We start from the raw sequence: 24,374 nt of genomic DNA, 5'->3' as shown, positions 1-24,374 counted from the left end.
CACTGCGTGGCCTCCCATAGACTGATGGATAAAAACACAAGGAAAGCCATACTTAAAGCACGGTTTGGTAAATGGGCATAGAGTTTTATAGAGGAAGAAAAGAGGGATTATATGGTAGATGTGTGCATTTCAGTGGTGGCAAGGGCTTCAAGGGAGATGTGATCTTGAGCAGAGTGAGGATAGAAAATCACACTGTTAAAGGCACCGAGGGAGTCTGGGTGTGATGAACAGAAAGAACCCTGGTCTGAGCCTAGGGTTTACCAGGTTAGTGGTAGGAGAGCAGGCTGGAGATGTGAGCAAGGGATAAGTCATTAGAGGTGTTGTGTACCGCGATGAGAAGTGTGATTATCAAGGCACTGGCAACCACGCAAGCAAGAGGTAATTACAGCAGTGCTTTAGAATGACCACTCTAGGAGAGGCTTCCAGTGAAATAGGTGAGAAATAAATGCCTGGATTAAGTCTTAGAAGAAAAAAATGAATGAGTGAGTGAGGAATAGAGTAAGTGGATGATACTAACTGTCAGTATTGTCAGGATGTAGAGAAACAGGATGCCATAATGGGAACAGCATTGAAGGAAAACTGTATGATGGAGGAAGATTTGAGTGGCCAGTCGGCCAGTCCAGCGACTTGCCCATAGTGGGTAGCCACTAAGCTGGATATTGAATAGCAATAGGATTTATATGAGAGAAGACAGGAAATAATTCCAGGTTACATAAATGTGTGAGACGGTCATGGAGACAAATATAATTGGAAAAGAGTGGTAGATAATATGATTTCATGTGCAGATTGGTTGCATATTTTGGAAGGCTTTGAAATGCCACGTTGAGGAATTTGGACTTATTTTATTAATCAATAGAAAGCCATAGAAGATTCTTAAATAGATATTTTGATGTTTCCAGTTTGGATTAGAAATTTGTTCATTTATTGGGCCTCGTCATCTTGATTGGAGGAAGATGTGTTTGATGAGATGATGCTGGTCTTGATTCTTGCATTTAATAGAAATGCCACAGAGCAGCTTTCCTTTTGGATTGGAAAATGAAGCTGGGTGACCTCACTTTGGCTGTGGGGAGACTGTGCAGTAGTATACTGTTGGAAGACAAAGCAAGCTGAGGCAGAAATGAATGAGTGCCCATATGAGATTTTTGATGATGCCAGTTTAGAGAGGGATGGAGCAAATAAAAAGATGGGAGAAACTGCTTGCTCTGAGGAATCTTTTAGGGATAGCAAATACAGTCAGCCTCTTTATATATTCAGGTTCTGCATCTGTGGATTCAACCAACCATGGATCAAAAATATTCCAAGAAAATTTCTAAAAAGTTCCCAAAAGCAAAACTTGAATTTGCTGGGCACTAGCAACTATTCAGAGTTGGACTGTGAAGAAAGTTGAGCGCCGAAGAATTGATGCTTTTGAACTGTGGTGTTGGAGAAGACTCTTGAGAGTCCCTTGGACTGCAAGGAGATCCAACCAATCCATTCTGAAGGAGATCAGCCCTGGGTGTTCATTGGAAGGACTGATGCCGAAGCTGAAACTCCAGTAGTTTGGCCACCTCATGCGAAGAGTTGACTCATTGGAAAAGACCCTGATCCTGGGAGGGATTGAGGGCAGGAGAAGACGGGGGCAACAGAGGATGTGATAGCTGGATGGCATCACCGACTCGATGGACATGAGTTTGGGTAAACTCCGGGAGTTGGTGATGGATAGGGAGGCCTGGCGTGCTGTGATTCACAGGGTTGCAAAGAGTCTGCTGTGATTCATAGGGTCGCAAAGAGTCGGACATGACTGAGTGACTGAACTGAACTGAGCAACTATTCACATGGCATTCACATTTTATTTATAACTATTTACATAGCATTTACATTCTATTATAGGTATTATAAGTATTTTAGAAATGATCTAAAGTGTAGGAGATGATGTGCATAGGTTATATGTAAGTGCTTTGCCATATTACATAAGGAACTTGAATATCCTTGGATTTTTGTTTATCAATGCTATAGGCAGCTACTATCAATGGATCAGAACTGCCCTGGAATTCAGACTCATCTGTGATGTCTGGAGTGGAAAATGAATGAGCAACAGATTATGATGTACTCACAGTGCAAATCTATTTTACCTTTCCAGGTGGAGCTTGCAGAAATCTGCGCCAAAAGTGAGCGTTACATTGGCACTGAAGGAGGAGGGATGGACCAGTCCATATCATTTCTTGCAGAAGAAGGAACTGTAGGTGACATTGAACTATTTGGAAATGTCAGCTTGGGAAAGTGCATGCAGAAATGTCCTCAGTGTGTTTGTTTCTGGGTGGCCTGTTCTATTAGGCTGTATTTTAGGATGATATTTCTTAACTCCTTTGTAATTCAAGTTTATCACCAATTCACTTCCATTTCATGTTGATCACCTCTCCCTTAAGCTTTCAGAATTGTACCTCAAGTCTCTTTTCCTTTTGTGTCTAGGGTTTTTTCCTCCCTCTAATTCATTGTTAGTATGCTCTTTCTCAACTCGTTAGTTACTGGGACTTCTTTTCCTGCTCTTGTCCCAAATCACTGCATCTCATGGCGTTTTCATAATCTCCTGTTGGTTTTAAACCCCAATGTTAGTTCTCTTGCTACATATATTCACAACCCCTCTCTTTTATAATTTACTCTATGGTATCATTTTTCTCTGTCAACATTTTTGGGGCTTTAGTGGTAGGGAGAAGAATGCTGACAGGAAGCCAGGAATGAATTCCTTAGCCAATACTACTTCCCCTTGGCTAGGCTATAACTCCCATAGGCAGAACAGAGGTTTTGGTAGTTGCCATAAACTGCCCATTTCCAAAATAGAAACAGACATTAAAAAAAAATCTTTTCTTAGTATTCCTACCGGCTTGGCTATTTTCCAAGAATACCTGGATTTCTTCCTATTAAGAGTATTTGTTGTTGATTCCCCTAAGCCAAAGACAGGAGACATGAAGAAACCTGGTTTAATGCTAAGAAAAAACTCTGGGTGTTTTGGATGAGACCTGACAAGTAGACATGATGGCAAGTGTCCTGTTGTTAAGATAAGTTAGCTGTAGAGTCTTAACAAAGTCCGAATTCTTTGGGCTTGCAAAGCACTTCATAATCTGACCCTTGGTTTACCAGCCCTCCAATTCTATCATCTCACCATGCCTCAGCCCTCAACCTCCAAGCTATAACTAAATTGCAATACCTAAAACTATTAACACCTTATGTTGTTTTTGGCCTTTGAACTTTTATATATTCTTTCCTCTTCTTGACATTTTATTTGGGGAGACAAACCCTCTGTCTGTCCTACTTTTGTTCATCCTTTAAGACTCAGATTTCCTTTTTTTTTTTTTTAGAGCCTACACTAGGCTATACCTAATGAACCAACACAACATTGTAAAGCGATTATTCTCCAGTTAAAAATAAAGATTAAAAATATTTGAATTAATAAATGAATGCATTTTGGGGAACAGTTTTTACTAAGGTAAATCATAAATGTTTAAGCAGTTTTTAAATTCTAGTACTTTATATCTCACCTGTCATTTTTTTCCCAATAGGCCAAGTTGATAGAATTTAGTCCTCTGAGGGCAACTGATGTGAAACTCCCAAGTGGAGCAGTGTTTGTGATTGCCAACAGTTGTGTGGAAATGAATAAGGCAGCAACTTCTCATTTCAATATCAGGGTAATGGAGTGTCGGCTGGCTGCAAAGGTATGGACTTGGCAAATTAGTGAAGTAGGCTTTCTCTTGTTCTTTTTCTCTTTGTTCCCTGTTATTTTGTCTCTTTCCCTAAAATTTAGGGCAACATTCTGACAGCAGTAATATTATAACTGAAGTTTGTTTTTTTTTAGTATACAGCAATTTGATTTCCAACTCAGCAGATAAATAAACTAATAGGTATGCCCTGTAACTTCTAGCTATTTAGAAGTTACTTGAACTTTACAGTTGAGTCTTCTAGCATGGCACTGGGGAGATGATGACACTTCAACTTATATCTGTGAAACACAGGCCATGGGTTAGGTATATGGGTGGAGAAAGCTAAGTTGGAGGTGATTATTGGGAGATGACTGTAACTAATCATGTTTCTTCAACAAAAGTGATAATAGCCTCAATCCTTGGTCCTCTTACATGCACCATTGGCCATCATTGGTCCCTTAAAAAATGCAGGCTTGGTGTCTACTAGAGAAACACAAACCACAAGGTTCGTGTTCTCTGTTCCCTAATTTAGAAGACACTTGCCAGTCAAGTCTTAAATCTACTTAGGAAGTATTCACTGAATATCTTTAGTGAGAAATGTTTTAATATTAAACTCTTCTGGTCAGTGCCTATATGAGAAGTAGTGCAGTTAACCTTTCAATGTCAAAGACTTCAGTGAATTTTGTTTTTCCCTTTTTAGGGCAAGCCTCTTCTTCCAGGAGATGGAAGAAATTAGTGTATTATTTGTTTAAGGGCTTATTCCTGTTGACTTTTTGAGATAGATGAGTAAGTGCTGCCTTCCTGAGGAGACCTCAAACATACACAACATTGTTTTCAGAGTTTTATCATGAAATTAGATATCATCTATGAGATCCATAGGAAAGCCAAAACAAGTACAAGATATGTGAAGTGGGTTCATGTTGTAATGACTCTTTTCCAAAGATACAAGGAGAAAAAGAGAAATAAAATTGTGGTGCTGAATCTCTGTAGTGAAAAGTTGTCAGAATGGGATGTGGGGGGATGTCTTTTTGCAGCTAATAGAAAAAGGGTTTCTCCTTCGTAAGAGGTAGCTGAAAACCTTAATCCACTGCAGGACCTTTTGTTCCTGAGGCCGTCTTCTGAGTTTAACTGTATAACACCATGTGCATTTTAGAGGGACTTTAGTCAGTGAAACTGATTTCCTGCCACACACTCCTCCCAACTGATGTAGATAAAACTCATTATTTTAAGTACTCTGACTTTTTCTCTCTTTTAAAATGTGGAGGAAAGAAAATGGAAGGGCTTTATCAAGATGCAGAATATTTTGTAAATCATGTTGCTGCCAATCATGAGAATCTAAGATTATATATATGTACAAAAGAGGAATAAAGATAAAATTTATTGCTAATATAGAAAACTGCTAATATAAGCTATGCAGATAGATGTTGAGTTAAGAATATGCTCATGCCTAGCAAATGTAGACTGAAATTTGGCTAAGCATGTTTTCCTTATAATATGGTGCCATCTTTTTGTTTTCAGCAACATATGAATGAGTATAATTTTTATTTGGAAATGGTCTCATTAAATCAGGAAATAAACTCTCATGTTAAAAAAGTAAAGAAGCTTTTCTTATTCTGAGTAACCTTTCTGCTTTCAGATAATAAAAATGAAGGGTCAGTGGAGAAATGATAAATCAAGATAGCTTTGAAAATGAGACTGATTAGGTAGAGCTGCACATGGCAAAACTATAATAAGTAATACTTATTTTTCCCCTCTTATTTTCCCAAGATCCTTTTTTGAAAAATGAGTACCTTTTTGTGTCTCCATAGCACAGGAAAGGACACTAAACTAATAAAGATGGTTTTTCTTTGTTTTGCTTTAATGTTCACAGTTTCTTCTGTTCTTAGGTCTTCCTCCTCTCTTTCTGTTCCTCCCTGCTCTTCTTCTAACAGGTTCCCAAAACTAATTAATGCAGATGCACTTAAAGTTAGAGTCTTTAGAGGCATTTCAACTGAAATTTAAAACATTTCAAGGCAAACACAATAGAGATTTATAATTATAACTTGCGTAAATGATTCTTTTAAGTGAAGCACATTTTTATGTTCTTAAATTAACAAAATAACAAGAAATCTTTAATGAAAATTTTTTCATATTTTATATATATTTAGTGGCTTAAACTTTCCCAGAAATGCTTTATGTCTATTAGAAGAGAGTATCCCTTAATTATTGAGGGACAAAATGTGTGATGCAGGAGGGAAGGGAAATTACGCTGTTGGCATTTTGCGTACCCTGAGCTCCTTGTGGCATCATGTGAAGCAATAAAGAAGGTTTCATGCAGTCCTTTGACACTTCAGGGAAAATTTACAGTGTGACTTTTTTTTTTAACAGAGCCTATCTTGTCAGCTGCCATCACTCATTCAGTAGTTTTTAGCTCCTGCCTCTTAGTGGTCAATATGGAGCTTATTCTTTGTGTGGTGAGAAGTGGGTATAACGTTCTCAGGGCTTCTGCAGTTTTTTTTGGAACCTGAGTGGAGAAAAAACAAACACCCAGGAATCTAGCCAGTTTCACTCAGCCTGTTGATTTAGTTGAGCTCACTCTGCTGGGACGCTGGCATGGAGTATTCCCAGGACAGTGAGTCCTGGCCGCTGGGCAGGGCATGCACACACTGGGAATAGGGTCTATGTGTTGGTGGAACCAGGTGTAGCAGGGCCTTCAGTGCCATGCTGAGGATCACCCAGGCTTGGTCCTGGAAGCAGTGGGAGCTGCTAATATTAACGTACGCTAGAAACATTAAGTTGGCCGCAGGAATTTTACTTGGTCGAAGAGAAGTTTTAAAGTGTCAGTGGGGATGGGATCACAAGAGAGGGATGCAAAAGGAAAGAAGCTCTGACTGGACCTGGTGAAAGGTCAGGTATAAGGCTGTGACTGGGTTTCTGTCTTCCTTTTGGTATAAATGCTATTACTTTGAGGAAGTTTTCCCTGACCACCCTCCCCACTGCCATTAAGTTAAATGTCGTTTTATATGCTCTTGTCACATCCTATATTTTTTCACTATAGCAGTTTATCACATGGAGGAAGTTCTTCACTGTATAATTATTTCTTGATGCCTGTCTCCTTGGGTTGACTATGAGCTGCATGCAGTCATGAGCCGCGAGTGCTTCATTCAGAGGAGCGAACATGCATTGCATGCAGTTGTGTGCAAGTGAAGGTGAAGTGTTGAGTTGCAAAGGGCTATAGTTTTAAGCTGAAGTGATGGAAAGCATAGTGCTGCGACTCATAGGTATGGGGAACATAGGATGGAAGGTGATAGGAAAGTGGGAGGTGATGACACTTGCCCGTGTTTTCTTACAAGTGGTTAGAAATTGGAGCTTGGCATGTTTCTCTTGGCTTGGGCAAAACCTTCAGGTGTATTTGTTTTGAGATAATAGTTGAGACTAAGGATTGAGTTCAGTTTGCTGAACCCAGAATGGAGTTTGGAGAGAAGGTGACAAGAGAAGATCAGAAGGCTGGGGGTGTTAAACTTGGGAGATATCTTTAGTAATAACAAAAGGAGAAAACTGAGTCACGGATGGAAATGTAAGGACCAGAGAGGTGAGAGGGAAGCTGGGAGAATTCAGTGCTACAGGGAATGTGAAGAAGGTAGGTAGTGAAAAATCCCAGAAGCCACCAATTTATTGAGTAATAAGAGGACTGAGAAATCCTGTGGCTTTGGAAGTTCTTTTGGAGATAAGAAGGACCTCTGGGAAACCATCTTCAACAGTGAGAGTGGCCACGGAGGGCTCACAAGTGGTGACTTGGGTCATTGGTTTTAGTTGTCAGACAGCAAAAGAGAAGGAGAAATGAAGAGCAGTAGCTTTAGTTATAAGAATTTGATGAGTGGAAACACCTGTATATGTTTGAAGGCCCAGGAAAAGGTGTCTTGTGGGGAAGGTATAACCAGAGAGACATTATTTAATCTTTACTGTAGCGTATGATGTAGCCATTATGTATCCCATTTTACAAATAGGGAATTTCCAGTCAAAGTGGGTTGTGATTTGTTCTAAGTAAGGGCAGGAGTCTAGCCTTCTTTTTGCATTGTGCCCCTTAAGGGTTAGGCATGCATGAGCTCCAGAGCACCGGGCTTGAGGATGACTTAGAAAAAAGATAGACTGTGCTGAGGGTACAGTGAGGATTGTAGCAGAGTCATTCTGCACAGCTTTGCAGATTTCTTCAGACTTATTCTGTGGCCTGCAAACTAATATGGAGAACACGGAGAGTGGGAATGACTAACACAGAGGAAGGTCAACATTGTGAATGTGTTCATGGTGGTTATGAACTCAACATGGGCATGGAAGTCGCTGGGGGATGGTTCCATGTAGCTGGAAGAGGGTGAGGGGAAGATAGCAAAAAAAAGGATCCACAATAAAAAGTTGTATATAATCCCATTTATATCAAACTATATGTCTATAGGAATGCATGAAGTAGGCATAAAAATGTATCATAGGATGTAAGATGGGAAATTGATAGTTATCTTATTGGGATGATTACAGATGATTTTCTTCATCATTTTTTTTTTAATCCTCAAATTGTTATGTGTTTCTTCAGATTTAAAAATAAGCATGTGTGATTTATAGAACCCAAACCACCACCAACACAGCTGCTTTTGTTGTGTGGAAAATAACTTTTCAGAGAAGGGATTTGAAATTTTATCCTTTGCTGACCTAGTGAGGAGAAAGACTTGGTACTTTCCCCATTGATTTGTTGATACTGCAGAATGCAAGGAGAAAGTCAGAGAGAGGTGGCTCCTGAGTTAGGGTCCATATGTTAGCACTTTCCTACCACACTCTCTTACTCGAAGCTCCAGGGAGCCTCCCGGACTGAGGATATTTTCCAGTTGGAGGAGAGTGATGATTTTGCATATGGGACAACCTGTAAGTCTAGGGAGCTAAAACCCTTGGAATCAGCCCTCAATCAATGGTAGATGAGAGTTAGGGGATAAATACCTGATCTTTCTTGTCCGAGTTATACACATCTGAGGTGTATACATACAGGTCCCAGAGGGCCCAGCAGGCCCAACCTCACAAATTCCCATATCATTGCACTTCGTATCGACTTTTCTTCCGGTCTCATTTTCCACTCCTCTGCCAAAGCTTCTCTGTATCACCCTGTCCCCACAAATTCTTGTCTCGGGGCCTGCTTCCAAGAGAAATCAGCCTAAGACAGGGTCTCAGCACAATTTATCTACTTCTTTGCATGACTGTGGACAAAATATTCATAGACTGCTTTCTTTTCCACAAAGCATCAGCCAGGCTCAGGAACCTCCCAGGAATGGAATCTGAAATAGTGAAAAGAAAATGGTAGATGCTGGCTTAGAACTGCTTTCTCTGATATCCCCAGCCTGCTCCTGAGTGAGGAACTTGTCACAAAATGACCCCGAGCCCTGCTTCACGAATGTGAAGTAGGGCCAGGCACCCGGGCTGTGAGTGGCAAATTCCTTCACGAAGTTCTGTGTTTGGGCAACAGATCTTACCCATCCACTTCCTTCATCTGCAAGTCATCTTTACGTTTCCTGAGCCAAATTTCAAAGGGTTTAGGCGGCTTTCCTATTTGACTCCTACAATGTAGTGGACTACTCAGGGCCTCATGGCTGTGCAGCTGTCACTGAGGGCATGTGGTAGAGTTAATTGAAATACACACTGAACTGGCTCTTTGGACCCTCCAGCTGAGAGCTAAGTGGGCCCAACAGCAAACTGGGATATTGCTAGAGTAACTGCTAGTGTCTCTGCCTGTGGAACAAAGGCACACAGAGAGGCAGCCTTTGAAAACAACTTTGCAGACTTTCTCCCCACACAGTCCTGGGACAGTTTTCTGGGACCAAGTGCCTGAAGCAATGTGATTTGTTGAAGTGACACCAGGATTGGGAACTTGGAGATGGTGTGTACTGAAGGGTTCTTAGGAAGAACCCACTCTCATCACTTAGGGATCGTTCTTTGATTTTTTTCCTCCACATTTCCTTCTTATTTTAGAAGGAACCCATCAAAGTGTCTTTAATCATTGCAATGTTCACTTCTAACACAAATCTTAGTTTGTGTTTAGAAACCATTTCTAAGACTTGAGTGGTGATTGAACTCATATGAATAAGGCGGTTTTTCCAGTAGTCATGTATGGGTGTGAGAGCTGGACTATAAAGAAAGCTGACCACTGAAGAATTCATGCTTTTGAACTGTGGTATTGGAGAAGACTCTTGAGAGTCCCTTGGACTGCAAGGAGATCCAACCAGTCCATTCTAAAGGAGATCAGCCCTGGGTGTTCTGTGGAAGGAATGATGCTAAAGCTGAAACTCCAGTACTTTGGCAACCTTATGTGAAGAGTTGACTCATTGGAAAAGACTCTGATCCTGGGAGGGATTGGGGGCAGGAGGAGAAGGGGACAACAGAGGATGAGATGGCTGGATGGCATCACTGACTCAATGGACATGAGTTTGAGTGAACGCCAGGAGTTGGTGATGGACAGGGAGGCCTGGTGTGCTGCGATTCATGGCATCACAAAGAATCAGACACAACTGAGCGACTGAACTGAACTGAACTGAACTGAGTAGTGTGACATAGATATCAAGCATAGCCCATTAGGAATGTGACCTTGGGGAAGCAAGAAAAAGGTGCAGGATGTGGAATAAATTTCCAACTCTATTCTTACTAGCTATATGACTTTGGATAAGTCACTCTCATCTCTTAAATAAGGTAATAATACCTTTCTCAGAGTTGTCAAATGTGAAAAGAAGTAAAAATCACATTTAAATCATATGGCATCATACAAGTATGCATTTCTTAACTTCATTGCTTATCTCAGTTGGATTTGAATCTGTGTTTTGAGAAAGCATAATTCTAGATCATCCACTTTAGCTCTATTTCTGTATAAAATAAATATGTTGTATGTTGTATGTTTTTCTTTTGTTTTTTGTATGTCTATAAGTTTTCTGAAATTATTTTTGGGATACATTGGGTATTCCAAAAATACCCCAGTTGGGACCATGAATGAATGATTTAATGAATGAATGAATCTGTCTGTGGAGGTGTCAGTCAAGGCAATGGCAACCCATTCCAGTACTCTTGCCTGGAAAATCCCATGGATGGAGGAGCCTGGTGGGCTGCAGTCCATGGGGTCGCGAAGAGTCAGACACGACTGAGCGACTTCACTTTCACTTTTCACTTTCATGCATTGGAGAAGGAAATGGCAACCCACTCCAGTGTTCTTGCCTGGAGAATCCCAGGGATGGGGGAGCCTGGTGGGCTGCCGTCTGTGGGGTTGCACAGAGTCAGACACGACTGAAGCGACTTAGCAATAAACATTAAATGTGTTAAGCAAACAAGGTCAGAAGATCGGTCTTAGTCTGTGTCTTTGCTTTAAAAAATGGCGCCATGTTCTGTGAAATAATTGAATAGAAACACGTGATTCTATTGTCCCCTTCTCCAGTTCTGCTTTAAAATCATTAACTCCTTTCAAATGTATGAGCCAGAGTTTTAAAAAGAGGATTAATGAATATAAGAACTACTGTTATTAACATTCTTCAGAAGTGAGTGGCCCTAACCAAAGTATAATGGTCTTTTGGTAAATCTGCCTCCTGTCAAAAAGAAAGAAAATCAAATCATCATCGTAATAGAAGAGTAAATCAGATGCACATTTCCCTTCTCTTGCTTGCCCCTTTTTGCTGTTTGCATTGTCTGCACCTGTGGTCCTCACACCCTGGGAATGAATTTTATAGACCTCCAGGGTGAGAGATACCTTCATTATTTTGACTGTCACCTGCTCTGAAGGTCTCAAGTCAGTGGTTTGAGGAGAATGAGGGACACACATTCTGGAGTGTGTTTCCTGTGAGTGGACCTGGTTACAAAGATTTGGATTATACTCACTCTCCCCAGCAGATTGAGGGGGTGACTCAGGATGTAACTGGAAGCCAGACCCTTTTCTTGAGGCTGGAGAAACATACAGCTGTACTACCACCAACGACCTAATGAAATGGTTTTTCATAAGGTCACCAATGAGGTTTTCATTTAAAATCTGGGACTTGAGTCCAAATGCCAGATACTTAAATTCGTTAGCCATTTCAAAGAGGCATGTGGTAAACAGGAAGTGCTCTAATGAAATCGGGCATTCAGTGTCTACCTCAGGACTCAGGTCATGTGTGAGATTTGAGTAGTTTTCTGTAGACTTTATAGAGAGCGGTGTTTGGGGGATGAACTGAATAGGGACCAACTGACAAAATTATTCAAAGCAATAGCCCTGAGGGAAAGTGGTGACAGGCAAAAAAAATCAGTGGGGGATTATTATTATTATTATTTTTAGGAAAAATACGTAACTAGCCTGTGAGTGTCACACAAGCATGTTTAATTTCAAACATCTGAATTCAGAGTTCATTTTCAAGCAGTGGTGGGAATTGTGAATAGGTTGAATGGAAAAAAAAAGCTGAAAGTTGAATTTCGCTCATTAAAATAGTGTGTATCAATTTCTGGGATGAAAACTGACCATATATCTTGGTTTGAATTTGCAGCTCCTGGCTAAGCACAAAAGCTTGCCATGGAAAGAAGTGCTGCGGCTGGAGGAGGTGCAGGCCAAACTGGGGATCAGTCTGGAAGAAATGCTTTTGATCACAGAGGACGCCCTTCACCCTGAACCCTACAGCCCTGAGGAGCTCTGTAAATGTCTGGGAATTAGCCTGCAGGAACTCAAGACCCAGATTCTCAGTCCAAACACTCAAGATGGTGAGTCTGCTGGAGAAAATAGGGCATGTGTTGTTCCCCCACCCCCAGGTGGAAAGTTTCTGTGCCCCATGGATTTTTACTGATTTTGAAGCATGCTTGAGGGAATTTGGAGAATGTATGTATTTTGGTAAACTTAATTATCTAGATTCTTGGCTTCATTAAATTCAAAATTCATTCTTACTGATCTGCTATATGCTGAATTTTCTTGTGAGGCAAAGGTGAATAACACACACTCTTGCCCTCAAGAAGTTCCCAATTCACCACTGTAATTCTCCTGCTTTGGCCTATGCCAACCACAGAATTACAATGGTCAGGGAAAATTCACTGGAAGCATCATGTGATTTTTCAAATGTGAGCCCAATTCAGTTTAGGGATCAGAAACCAAAGTGATGATCTAATAATATATTAAATGTACATTTATAGTTTGTTTTGGCATTTTAAAATTTTTGTAGGAAGCATCTTGTGGCACCTAGAAAAAGTTATGTTACCTTTTTCAGTGAATTTCAACAACAAATTATTTCTCACTAGAATTAAATCAGGATCTGAATAACCATTAGAAACATATATAACCCTTGTCATGCAGTTAGTATAGTTCATATCACTAGTTTTCTGATTACCTGTTTTGAAGATAATGGATATCAGGACATGTAATTCATAGTGTTATCCAGCAGAAAGCAAAGAAGAACTAAAGAGCCTCTTGATGAAAGTGAAAGAGGAGAGTGAAAAAGTTGGCTTAAAACTCAAGATTCAGAAAACTAAGATTGTGACATCCAGTCCCATCACTTCATGGCAAATAGAGGGGGAAACAATGGAAACAGAGACTTTATTTTTGGGGCTCCAAAATCACTGCAGGTGGTGACTGCTGCCATGAAATTAAAAGTTGCTTGCTCCTTGGAAGAAAAGTTATGACCAACCTAGACAGCATATTAAAAAGCAGAGACATTATTTTGCCAACAAAGGTTCATCTAGTCAAAGCTATGGTTTTCCCAGTAGTCATGTATGAATGTGAGAATTGGACTTCAAAGAAAGCTGAGCGCTGAAGAATTGATGCTTTGAACTGTGGTGTTGGAGAAGACTCTTGAGAGTCTCTTGGACTGCAAGGAGATCCAACCAGTCAATTCTAAAGGAAATCAGTCCTGAATATTCATTGGAAGGACTGATGCTGAAGAAGTTCCAATACTTTGGCCACTAGATGTGAAGAACTGACTCATTTGAAAATACCATGATGCTGGGAAAGATTGAAGGTGGGAGGAGAAGGGGACAACAGAGGATGAGATGGTTGGATGACACCACCAATTCGATGGACATGAGTTTGAGTAAGCTCTGGGAGTTGGTGATAGACAGGAAGGCCTGACGCACTGCAGTCCATGGGGCCGCAAAGAGTCAGACACGACTGAGTGACTGAACTGAACAGATCCAGTGAATCTGGTCCTGCTGCTTGCCACTTACAAAATCAATTACATACTCACAAAGTCGGTAGAAAGGTGGCTTTAATTAGAATGCCAGCAATCCTGGGAGATGGTGGACTCAGCATCCCCCGAAAGCCACCTCTGAAGATTTTCTTCAGCCATGAAAGCTTTTAAAGGGGAACAAAAGCAATCTCAGTTAATCACTGAGATAGGGGGTCAGAGTCATTGCCATTCCCCACTGTGTGCAGGCTTGTTGACACCTTGTGATCTCTCTCTAGATGTGATCTTGTTCACACAATTTGTTCAGGAGGTTACTGAATGGGAAACTAGGGAAGAGATCTGGTCATCTGTTAATTAGTCTTTATTTCTACTTCTTTGATTGACAACAAATTGACAAATGGGTCAGGATTTTGTGTGATTAAAAGATTTGCAAGATGTCCTTGTGTTGGAGATGAGTAGAGCATGGGGTACCTGGTTTTAAAATTAGTTGTGATATAGCTTTCCTAAAGTGACAAGAGCAGGGGGTTCCTGCCGAGGGTGGTCTTCTATAAAGAGCTGCTTGCAAATCCCTGCTTGTCAGAACATCATTCCATTTCTATGATATTAGGGGTGAAGGTCTTTCTTCTGTAACTTTTTTGTACTGATGCAGGATGCCTTATTCAACAGAGTAGACAATGTCACCATGGGTCTGTAGCATCTCTTTGCTGACAGTTTTAATTGTCCACTAACATATATGTTGCTGCAGCAGCAACAATATATAGGCAGAGAGTGCTACAATTATTTTGATGCTCAAAAAGATATAGATTATTATGAGCAATAATGGTAATTCCATTCTCTTGAAGTGAGTTCTTGGAATTGTGCTAGCCATAGATTCAGTACTGCTCAAGTTGAAACAGTTTCTGTCATGTCTACAATTTGGTCATCACGCAGTTAGCTTTTTCTTTTAGTGGATGTTATTCAGACTCAAATTGAAGAAAGCAGGGAAAACCGCTAGACCATTTAGGTATGACCTAAATCAAATCCCTTATGATTATACAGTGGAAGTGAGAAATAGATTTAAGGGCCTAGATCTGATAGACAGAGTGCCTGATGAACTATAGAATGAGGTTTGTGACACTGTACAGGAGACAGGGATCAAGACCATCCCCATGGAAAAGAAATGCAAAAAGCAAAATGGCTGTCTGCGGAGGCCTTACAAATAGCTGTGAAAAGAAGAGAAGCGAAAAGCAAAGGAGAAAAGGAAAGATATAAGCATCTGAATGCAGAGTTCCAGAGAATAGCAAAAAGAGATAAGAAAGTCTTCTTCTGTGATCAATGCAAAGAAATAGAGGAAAACAACAGAATGGGAAAGACTAGAGATCTCGTCAAGAAAATTAGAGATACCAAGGGAACATTTCATGCAAAGATGGGCTCGATAAAGGACAGAAATGGTATGGACCTAACAGAAGCAGAAGATATTAAGAAGAGGTGGCAAGAATACACAGAAGAACTGTACAGAAAAGATCTTCACGACTCAGATAATCACGATGGTGTGATCACTCATCTAGAGCCAGACATCCTGGAATCTGAAGTCAAGTGGGCCTTAGGAAGCATCGCTACGAACAAAGCTAGTGGAGGTGATGGAATTCCAGTGGAGCTATTTCAAATCCTGAAAGATGATGCTGTGAAAGTGCTTCACTCAATATGCCAGCAAATTTGGAAAACTCAGCAGTGGCCACAAGACTGGAAAAGGTCAGTTTTCATTCCAATCCCAAAGAAAGGCAATGCCCAAGAATGCTCAAACTACTTCACAATTGCACTCATCTCACATGCTAGTAAAGTAATGCTGAAAATTCTCCAAGCCAGGCTTCAGCAGTATGTGAACTGTAAACTTCCTGATGTTCAAGATGGTTTAGAAAAGGCAGAGGAACCAGCGATCAAATTGCCAACATCTGCTGGATAATCGAAAAAGCAAGAGATTTCCAGAAAAACATCTATTTCTGCTTTATTGACTATGCCAAAGCCTTTGACTGTGTGGATCACAAGAAACTGTGGAAAATTCTGAGAGAGATGGGAATACCAGACCACCTGACCTGCCTCTTGAGAAACCTGTATGCAGGTCAGGAAGCAACAGTTAGGACTGCACATGGAACAACAGACTGGTTCCAAATAGGAAAAGGAGTACGTCAAAGCTGTATATTGTCGCCCTGCTTATTTAACTTCTATGCAGAGTACATCATGAGAAACGCTGGACTGGAAGAAACACAAGCAGGAATCAAGATTGCTGGGAGAAATATCAATAATCTCAGATATGCAGATGACACCACCCTTATGGCAGAAAGTGAAGAGGAGCTAAAAAGCCTCTTGATGAAAGTGAAAGAGGAGAGTGAAAAAGTTGTCTTAAAGCTCAACATTCAGAAAACGAAGATCATGGCATCCGGTCCCATCACTTCATGGCAAATAGTTGGGGAAACAGTGGAAACAGTGTCAGACTTTATTTTTTTGGGCTCCAGAATCACTGCAGATGGTGACTGCAGCCATGAAATTAAAAGACGCTTACTCCTTGGAAGAAAAGTTATGACCAACCTAGATGATATATTCGAAAGCAGAGACGTTACTTCGCCGAGTAAGGTCCATCTATCAAGGCTGTGGTTTTTCCAGTGGTCATGTATGGATGTGAGAGTTGGACTGTGAAGAAGGCAGAGTGCCGAAGAATTGATGCTTTTGAACTGTGGTGTTGGAGAAGACTCTTGAGAGTCCCTTGGACTGCAAGGAAATCCAACCAATCCATTCTGAAGGAGATCAGCCCTGGGATTTCTTTGGAAGGAATGATGCTGAAGCTGAAACTCCAGTACTTTGGCCACCTTATGCGAAGAGTTGACTCACTGGAAAAGACTCTGATGCTGGGAGGGATTGGGGGCAGGAGGAGAAGGGGACGACAGAGGATGAGATTGCTGCGTGGCATCACTGACTGGATGGACGTGAGTTTGAGTGAACTCCGGGAGTTGGTGATGGACAGGGAGGCCTGGTGTGCTGCGATTCACGGGATCGCAGAGTCAGACGCGACTGAGCGACTGAACTGAACTGATAGTATCTATAGAACAACTCAGGAAAGTGCATCAGACACTGAATCTGGGATTCTATTGCCCTAATCATTAACCACTTGTTTTTGTACTAAGGGGCAGGGGGAGGAGGGTACTGTAGGGTTCTGCTCAGTTCAAATAGGATGTTAAAATATTGTGAAATCTAAAGCAATACTGGTTCAGCAAATCAAATGGTTCCTTTTTTTAAAGTAATTTTTAATTGGACTATATAGTTGACTTACAATGTTGTCAGTTTCTGCTGTACAGCAAAATGAATCAACCTGGTGTATACATATATCCACTCTCTTCTAGACTCCATTCCCATATAGTACATTACTGAGAGTACCCTATGCTATACAGTAAGTTTTTATTAGCTATCTTTTATATACAGTAGTAAGTATATGTCAGTTGAAATGGCTCTTTTGTATGGTGCCGCTTTTGTCATTGAGGTGAAGTGAAAAAAAAGAAAGAAATTCACAATTCAGTAAGCATCTCTTTTTTCTTATCCTTTCTTTTTTCATACTCATTTTTCTGATTATTATACTTCTTATATGAAAGGATCTAGGTTAGAGCAGTACTCATGACTGCTGTGGAACCACATTCTGAAACACCAGGAAGTCTTCACTGCTTAGATTGACACATGTGGCTCCCTTAAGCATGGAGGCTTTTTCTGCTTGTCTACTGTTTTTATACTGTTAACAAAAAAAACCTGAGATGGAAGCCAGGCAAATGTTGAAGCTAGAGCCTTGGAGGGTCTTCTCAGAAGTAAAGGTTGTCTGTTTGTGAGACATCAGTGGTGGGAGCTGGACATTTAGCTAAGCCAGTAGTCTCTTCATGAGGTAAAGTTGGGGATGAGAACTTAGCAGAAAGATCAGGGCCCCATTTCCACCCCATTCACTTCAGTTCTACAACTGGATTTTGAGTGCCTACAGTGGATTTGCCTGCTAAAGGCAGGCAATTGCTACAATTGCTGGCAGCTATAGGATAAGATAAGGAAATCTTTTGAGGGCAGGGAAAAGGTTTTGGTTTCCAGCACTGTTAGATCCAATTTAATTTGATGAATATTTGTTGAATTTCTAGATGAATAAACTGGCCTATAGACTTCATCAGAGTTGCCGCCTGTTTTTTTTTTTTTTTTTTTTTAAATAAATCTTCCTGGAATACAGCCATCTATATGGGCTATGGATGCTTTTGCACTGCAATGACAGATTTAAGTAGTTGTGACAGAGTCTAAATGGCCCACAAAATCTAAAATATTTACCATCTGGCTCTTGGCAGATAAAGTTTGCTGACACCACTTCAGAAAGGCAGGAGACCAAAGCATAGCCATAAGGCCTGGATTAAGATCTCAGACTTCTGTTTTTTTTTTTTTTTTTTCCCCAGACGTCTTTATTTACTAGATTTGGGACCTGATATGAAAGTTTTTATCTTTCTGTTATCTTGGTTTTTCCATGAAATAGGCATAAGAGAAAGAGGTGCTTAAAGAAGTAATTGGTGTAATGTGCTAGGAACAATGCTTGGTAATGGAGGTAATCATAAACATCAGCTACTTCTGCTATTTCTCTTTCCTCTCCTCCTTCCCCTACTCTAGGCCCTGAGGCTGAGCATTGGGAACACAGAAATAAACACAACAGGGTTTGATACTTACGGAGTTTACAAAATAGTCGTGGAAATAAATAAAGAAAAAACCGATCCAGCAGGAAGTAATGAGTGCAGTGAGGGAGGTGTTCTTGGGTCTAGCAAGACCAGAAAAGAAAGAAGTCAGAGCTGGCTTTACGAAGGAGACAGCAACCAGACAAAAGTTAGAGAATAAATAGAAATTTCCTAGGTAGACAGGCAGAAAAACTTCCAGGCAGAGAGGAGTAAGAGAGCAATCCAGAGAACTACAGACAATTGAATGTTTTCTGAAAATAATGGTGAGTGATATATATCAGGTTGATTTTATAGATAGGCCATCATCAACACTTTGTTAAATACTATATGCAAGTGTTTTATGGATAATGGGGAAATTCATGAAATGTTTATTGAATAAAGACATTGGGTAGGTCATTGGATAGGGAGCGCTTCCAGGGGAATAGTCTTTATTCTTTGACTTAAGACATCATCCAGTTTCTTATATTTAGCAAATATATGTGTTAACTTCACTGGGCTTGGTATTATGCTGGATGCTGGGATACAGAGATACGTAGGACATGGTCTCTACTTTACAGTGACCTAATGTCTGATTGGTGAGGGTGCTTCACAACAGTCACAGTAGATAATACCCATGGTAATAAAGATGTTTATTATGAGTCCTGAGAGTGGAGGAGAGAGTGACTAAATGCCTAGAGAATGTGGCTTGAATTTGAGCTAGATTTTAAAAGAAAGTTATGGCCTTCCCAGGAGGAGAGTGGTGACAGGCCATTTCAGGCAGAAAGTAGAGTCTGGATGACAGACATGAGACATGGGGTATTTGAAAAATATGTCAAAAGGTGTTGTGTGCAGTATGAGCCGGATGCCAAAAATATTGGCTAAAGGGATGTCTGCTCTCTTCTCCATCACAGAAAAGCCTGAAATGGGCGATTGTTGGTGGATATCTCAGTGACTAGATTCTTAAAACTATAAAGGGCAGTTCAGCTGGAATTGATAATTACCTGTGTCTAGAAAGGAAGGGAAGGAGGGAGGGAAGAGAGGGAAGAAGAAAAGAAATAGGAGATAAGGAAGGCTGAGGTACGGATGCTGGGAAGTTAGGGAATTACAGATGGGAAATGATTTTGGAGGCAGGGTGATGAATTTCTGGTGATGTGGCAAGGCATCTAAATAAAGATACAGAGCAAGTAAAGACCCAAACTATATAATTAGATTTGGGGGTTAAGAGGCAAAGAGACCTTAATAGACATTGAGAATATTAACTGCCAAATGATCTTCATAGAGCAGTCTTTTCATGATGTCGTTTCTTAGTTCAGAAATCTTTAGAGGTCTGCCATTACCTATCGCCTAAACTCTTTAATGTAGATGTTAAGTTTCTCCTCAATTTGGCCTTAACTCTGTTCTGTCCTGTCTCCTGTCTGAGCCCATACATCCCCATTTGGACAATGTTGTTCTGGCTGAACCATCCCACTTGCCTCTTTGTCTTTCCTTTAGTGCTAACCATCACGGCCCATTCCTCTTTTCTGAAATATGGTTCCTACCTATTGTAAAAGCTCAATAAATTCTTATGTGTATCCATCTCAGTGTGAAGCCTGTTCTTTGTCTGTATCCCTGTTCCTTTTTCTCTGCATCTGCCTGTCTCCCTCACCTCCCACCCCTCTTTTGAGTAGCATTTTTTTTAAAAAATAAGTTAATTCTCAGAAAACTCTGGAAAACACAAAGGATAATTTTCTAATCATAGGATATGCATTACTATTTATGTATATATTTAAGTTTTAGCCCCATAAAGAATAATAATTTCATTGTTTTTATAAAAGTTGTGAGTACTTAATCTTATCTCGTTATCTAAAATAACTTTCCTATTGGCCCACATGTATGACTTTTTATAATTTATTTAGGTTTATTGAGTGCAAACAAAACCTATGTTGAATGAATGAATCTATTTTGTAATTCTATCATCCTCAACTGGAGAAGGAAATGGCAACCCACTCCAACCCACTCCAGTGTTCTAGCCTGGAAAATCCCACCGACTGGGAAAGCCTGGCAGGCTACATACAATCCATGGGTCACAAAGAGTCAGACACAACTGAGCAAATAACACTATCATCCTCAAAGGATTCCCCCTTTTGCAATAAGTTAAACAAAACCAACAAGAAAACAACCACGAACATAAATCAGCCTGTGGGATTCTGGAGTCTCCTAGATTAATTTCACTTGATTTATTCTCTGAATCCAGCCATCTAGCCTCAGCCAAATTTCCTCCTGAATTCTCTTGGTATGCAGCTTTAACATTAGAAATCAAAATCCATTTATATCATTGTCATGTTCCTCTGAGTCTGTGTTTGATTGGTCTAATTCCTTAGGTAAATGCTTCTATTACCCCTTTAGAAAATGTGGTTCTTATTGAATGTGGCACTGTCTTTAGAATGTATGAGTGGAGGCATAGATGACATGTGTCTTCAGCAGGGGACTCTGGAGGGTGACACCACCCTATTATTCCAGGTGTCTACACTTTAACATGCTTAGTTTTGACTTGGACAGATTTTCCTGTCATGGAAATCCATGATCCTCTGTTCTATTTCTGCCAGAATTCCTTTGTTTTTTTACCTGGATAACCTGGATATGAGTGTGAATTGGGAGATGTTGACCTTGAGGTGAGAGTACAAGGAGAGATGTTTACAGTCAAACTGTGGCTTGCAGCCTCTGCTAAACCAGTCAGAGTTCCAAAAGGCCATGTTCATTTTCCCAGATTTCTAATAATTAGATTTAGAAATGCTCAGAGACCATTAAAATTAAACACACACACACAAAGCAAAATTCTCAAATCCTTTAGACATTGTTTAAATGGCTATAATCCCTCACCAGGAACTGGTCAGGAAAAATTTAAGGATTATTCTTTAGGAAAAAATTTAAAGATTATTTTTCAGGTGGCCCAGTGATAAAGAATCCACCTGCCAAGGCAGGAATGCAGGAGATGTGGTTCAATCCTTGGGTCAGTAAGATCCCCTTGAGGAAGAAATGGCTACCCACTCCACTATTCTTGCCTGGAGAATCCCATGGACAGAGGGTTCTGACAGACTATAGTCCATAAGGTCACAAAGAGTCAGACGCGACTGAGCATGCACACATGCCCGCCCGCCCACAGATAGGAGTTATGTAAAAATGTGGCGGAACGTCTGGGTTTCTAGAAGCCAGGGTCCAGGCTGATGTGGGAAGGGTGTTTTCTCAGGTGTGACCCCGGAGAAAAAGGTGAAGCTGTGGAGAGAGTCAGGAGAGAGGCGCGTGTGTATCTAGCACGGGAGATAAGTCAAGGACACTCAGTGGAGGATGAACAGGGGAGTCCATGAAGGACTAAATAGAAACTGAGGTAGAAAATGTGTCAGGTGCTTTGGGCACTAGTTTGACAAAGGAGGGATGTTCTGGGATCATTCCCTTTGGGAATGCTCAGCCTATGTTGGGAAGATCCCCGGGATAAGGGAAAGGCTGACCACTCCAGTATTTTGGCCTGGAGAATTCCATGGAATGTATAGTCCATGGAATTGCAAAGAGTCGGACACTACTGAGCGACTTTCACTTCACTTCAGCCTGTGTTCCAGGTTGGGTGGCCCTGTGCTTAGAAGCACTCTGCCGGGTGGACTCTAAGCTTTTTGCTTTGATTACCAACTTTACCTGTGGCTATGTGCTGACAAAGTGCTGTCCAGTCGCTGACTAATATGTTTGGATCCTTTATCCTTGTGAAGTCACAAGCAATGGTCATGACTTTTGAGCAAGTATAAGGCACTGGCATAGAATGCTGTTTAGGAAGATATCTGCAGTAAGGAAACAAACAAACAAACAAAAACTTACTTTATTGTTTATATAGTACTCTTAACTGTATCATTTGATTTGATCTCACAATAACCCCAGGGCACATGGTTATCCTCGTTTCACAGATGAGGAAACAAAGGTTATAGAATTACATACAGTTACAAAACAAGAGAGCTGGTAAATGCTGGAGCCAGACCCAAGTCCTAGTCTTTTGAGTTAATCCAATACTCTTGCTGCCTTTATTTTTTAATACTAGTGTATTAATAAACTGGCTTTGGCAATCCTGTACCAATAAGGGAGGTAATATCAAGTTTTGATTTTTCTTTCCTATGATTTTCTCTTGCAACTAAAGAGAAGTGATGAAAGTTGGTTACCTGGAGGTTACAGAGTTTCCTTTTGGCTATTTCCCATTCTGGTGCTCTTGCCTTAGAAAATGCAAAGCGTGGCAGTTCAGTTCAGTTCAGTCACTCAGTCGTGTCTGAATCTTTGCGACCCCATGAATCGCAGCACGCCAGGCCTCCCTGTCCATCACCAACTCCCGGAGTTCACTCAAACTCACGTCCATCCAGTCAGTGATGCCATCCAGCCATCTCATCCTCTGTCATCCCCTTCTCCTCCTGCCCCCAATCCCTCCCAGCATCAGAGTCTTTTCCAGTGAGTCAATTCTTCGCATAAGGTGGCCAAAGTACTGGAGTTTCAGCTTTAGCATCATTCCTTCCAAAGAAATCCCAGGGCTGATCTCCTTCAGAATGGATTGGTTGGATCTCCTTGCAGTCCAAGGGACTCTCAAGAGTCTTCTCCAACACCACACTTCAAAAGCATCAATTCTTCGGCGCTCAGCCTTCTTCACAGTCCAACTCTCACATCCATACATGACTACTGGAAAAACCATACCCTTGACTAGATGGACCTTAGTTGGCAAAGTAATATCTCTGCTATTGAATATGCTATCTAGGTTGGTCATAACTTTTCTTCCAAGGAGTAAGCATCTTTTAATTTCATGGCTGCAGTCACCATCTGCAGTGATTTTGGAGCCCAAATAAATAAAGTCTGACACTATTTCCACTGTTTCTCCATTTTTTCCCATGAAATGATGGGACCAGATGCCATGATCTTCGTTTTCTGAATGTTGAGCTTTAAGACAACTTTTTCACTCTCCTCTTTCACTTTCATCAAGAGGCTCTTCACTTTCTGCCATAAGGGTGGTGTCATCTGCATATCTGAGATTATTGATATTTCTCCCAGCAATCTTGATTCCTGCTTGTGTTTCTTCCAGTCCAGCGTTTCTCATGATGTACTCTGCATAGAAGTTAAATAAGCAGGGCGACAATATACAGCTTTGACGTACTCCTTTTCCTATTTGGAACCAGTCTGTTGTTCCATGTGCAGTCCTAACTGTTGCTTCCTGACCTGCATACAGGTTTCTCAAGAGGCAGGTCAGGTGGTCTGGTATTCCCATCTCTCTCAGAATTTTCCACAGTTTCTTGTGATCCACACAGTCAAAGGCTTTGGCATAGTCAATAAAGCAGAAATAGATGTTTTTCTGGAACTCTCTTGCTTTTTCCATGATCCAGCGGATGTTGGCAATTTGATCTCTGGTTCCTCTGCCTTTTCTAAAACCAGCTTGAACATCTGGAAGTTTACAGTTCACGTATTTCTGAAGCCTGTCTTGGAGAATTCTGAGCATTACTTTATTAGCATCTGAGATGAGTGCAGTTGTGCAGTAGTTTGAGCATTCTTTGGCATTGCCTTTCTTTGGGATTGGAAAGAAAACTGACCTTTTCCAGTCTTGTGGCCACTGCTGAGTTTTCCCAATTTGCTGGCATATTGTGTGCAGCACTTTCACAGCATCATCTTTCAGGATTTGAAATAGCTCCACTGGAATTCCATCACTTCCACTAGCTTTGTTCGTAGTGATGCTTTCTATGGCCCAGTTGACTTCAGATTCCAGGATGTCTGGCTCTAGATGAGTGATCACACCATCGTGATTTTCCAGGTTGTGAAGATCTTTTCTGTACAGTTCCTCTGTGTATTCTTGCCACCTCTTCTTAATATCTTCTGCTTCTGTTAGGTCC

At 40.8% G+C, this 24,374-nt stretch overlaps 1 protein-coding gene across 1 annotated transcript in view; it reads left to right on the top strand.

The window, feature by feature from the left end:
- The window catches only part of GALK2 (galactokinase 2), a 136,098-nt gene that overhangs the window by 78,102 nt on the left and 33,622 nt on the right, over positions 1-24,374 (top strand). The window contains exons 6-8 of the mRNA XM_052646205.1: positions 2,120-2,218; positions 3,537-3,689; positions 12,182-12,392. Coding sequence (XP_052502165.1) covers positions 2,120-2,218; positions 3,537-3,689; positions 12,182-12,392 — 463 coding nt within the window. The remainder of the gene's footprint in view (positions 1-2,119; positions 2,219-3,536; positions 3,690-12,181; positions 12,393-24,374) is intronic.

The sequence above is a fragment of the Budorcas taxicolor genome, chromosome 10 (genome assembly GCF_023091745.1).
Source record: "Budorcas taxicolor isolate Tak-1 chromosome 10, Takin1.1, whole genome shotgun sequence".
Taxonomy (NCBI): domain Eukaryota; kingdom Metazoa; phylum Chordata; class Mammalia; order Artiodactyla; family Bovidae; genus Budorcas; species Budorcas taxicolor.
Note: the sequence above shows the minus strand (reverse complement) of the source record. Positions and strands in the feature narration are given on the sequence as shown.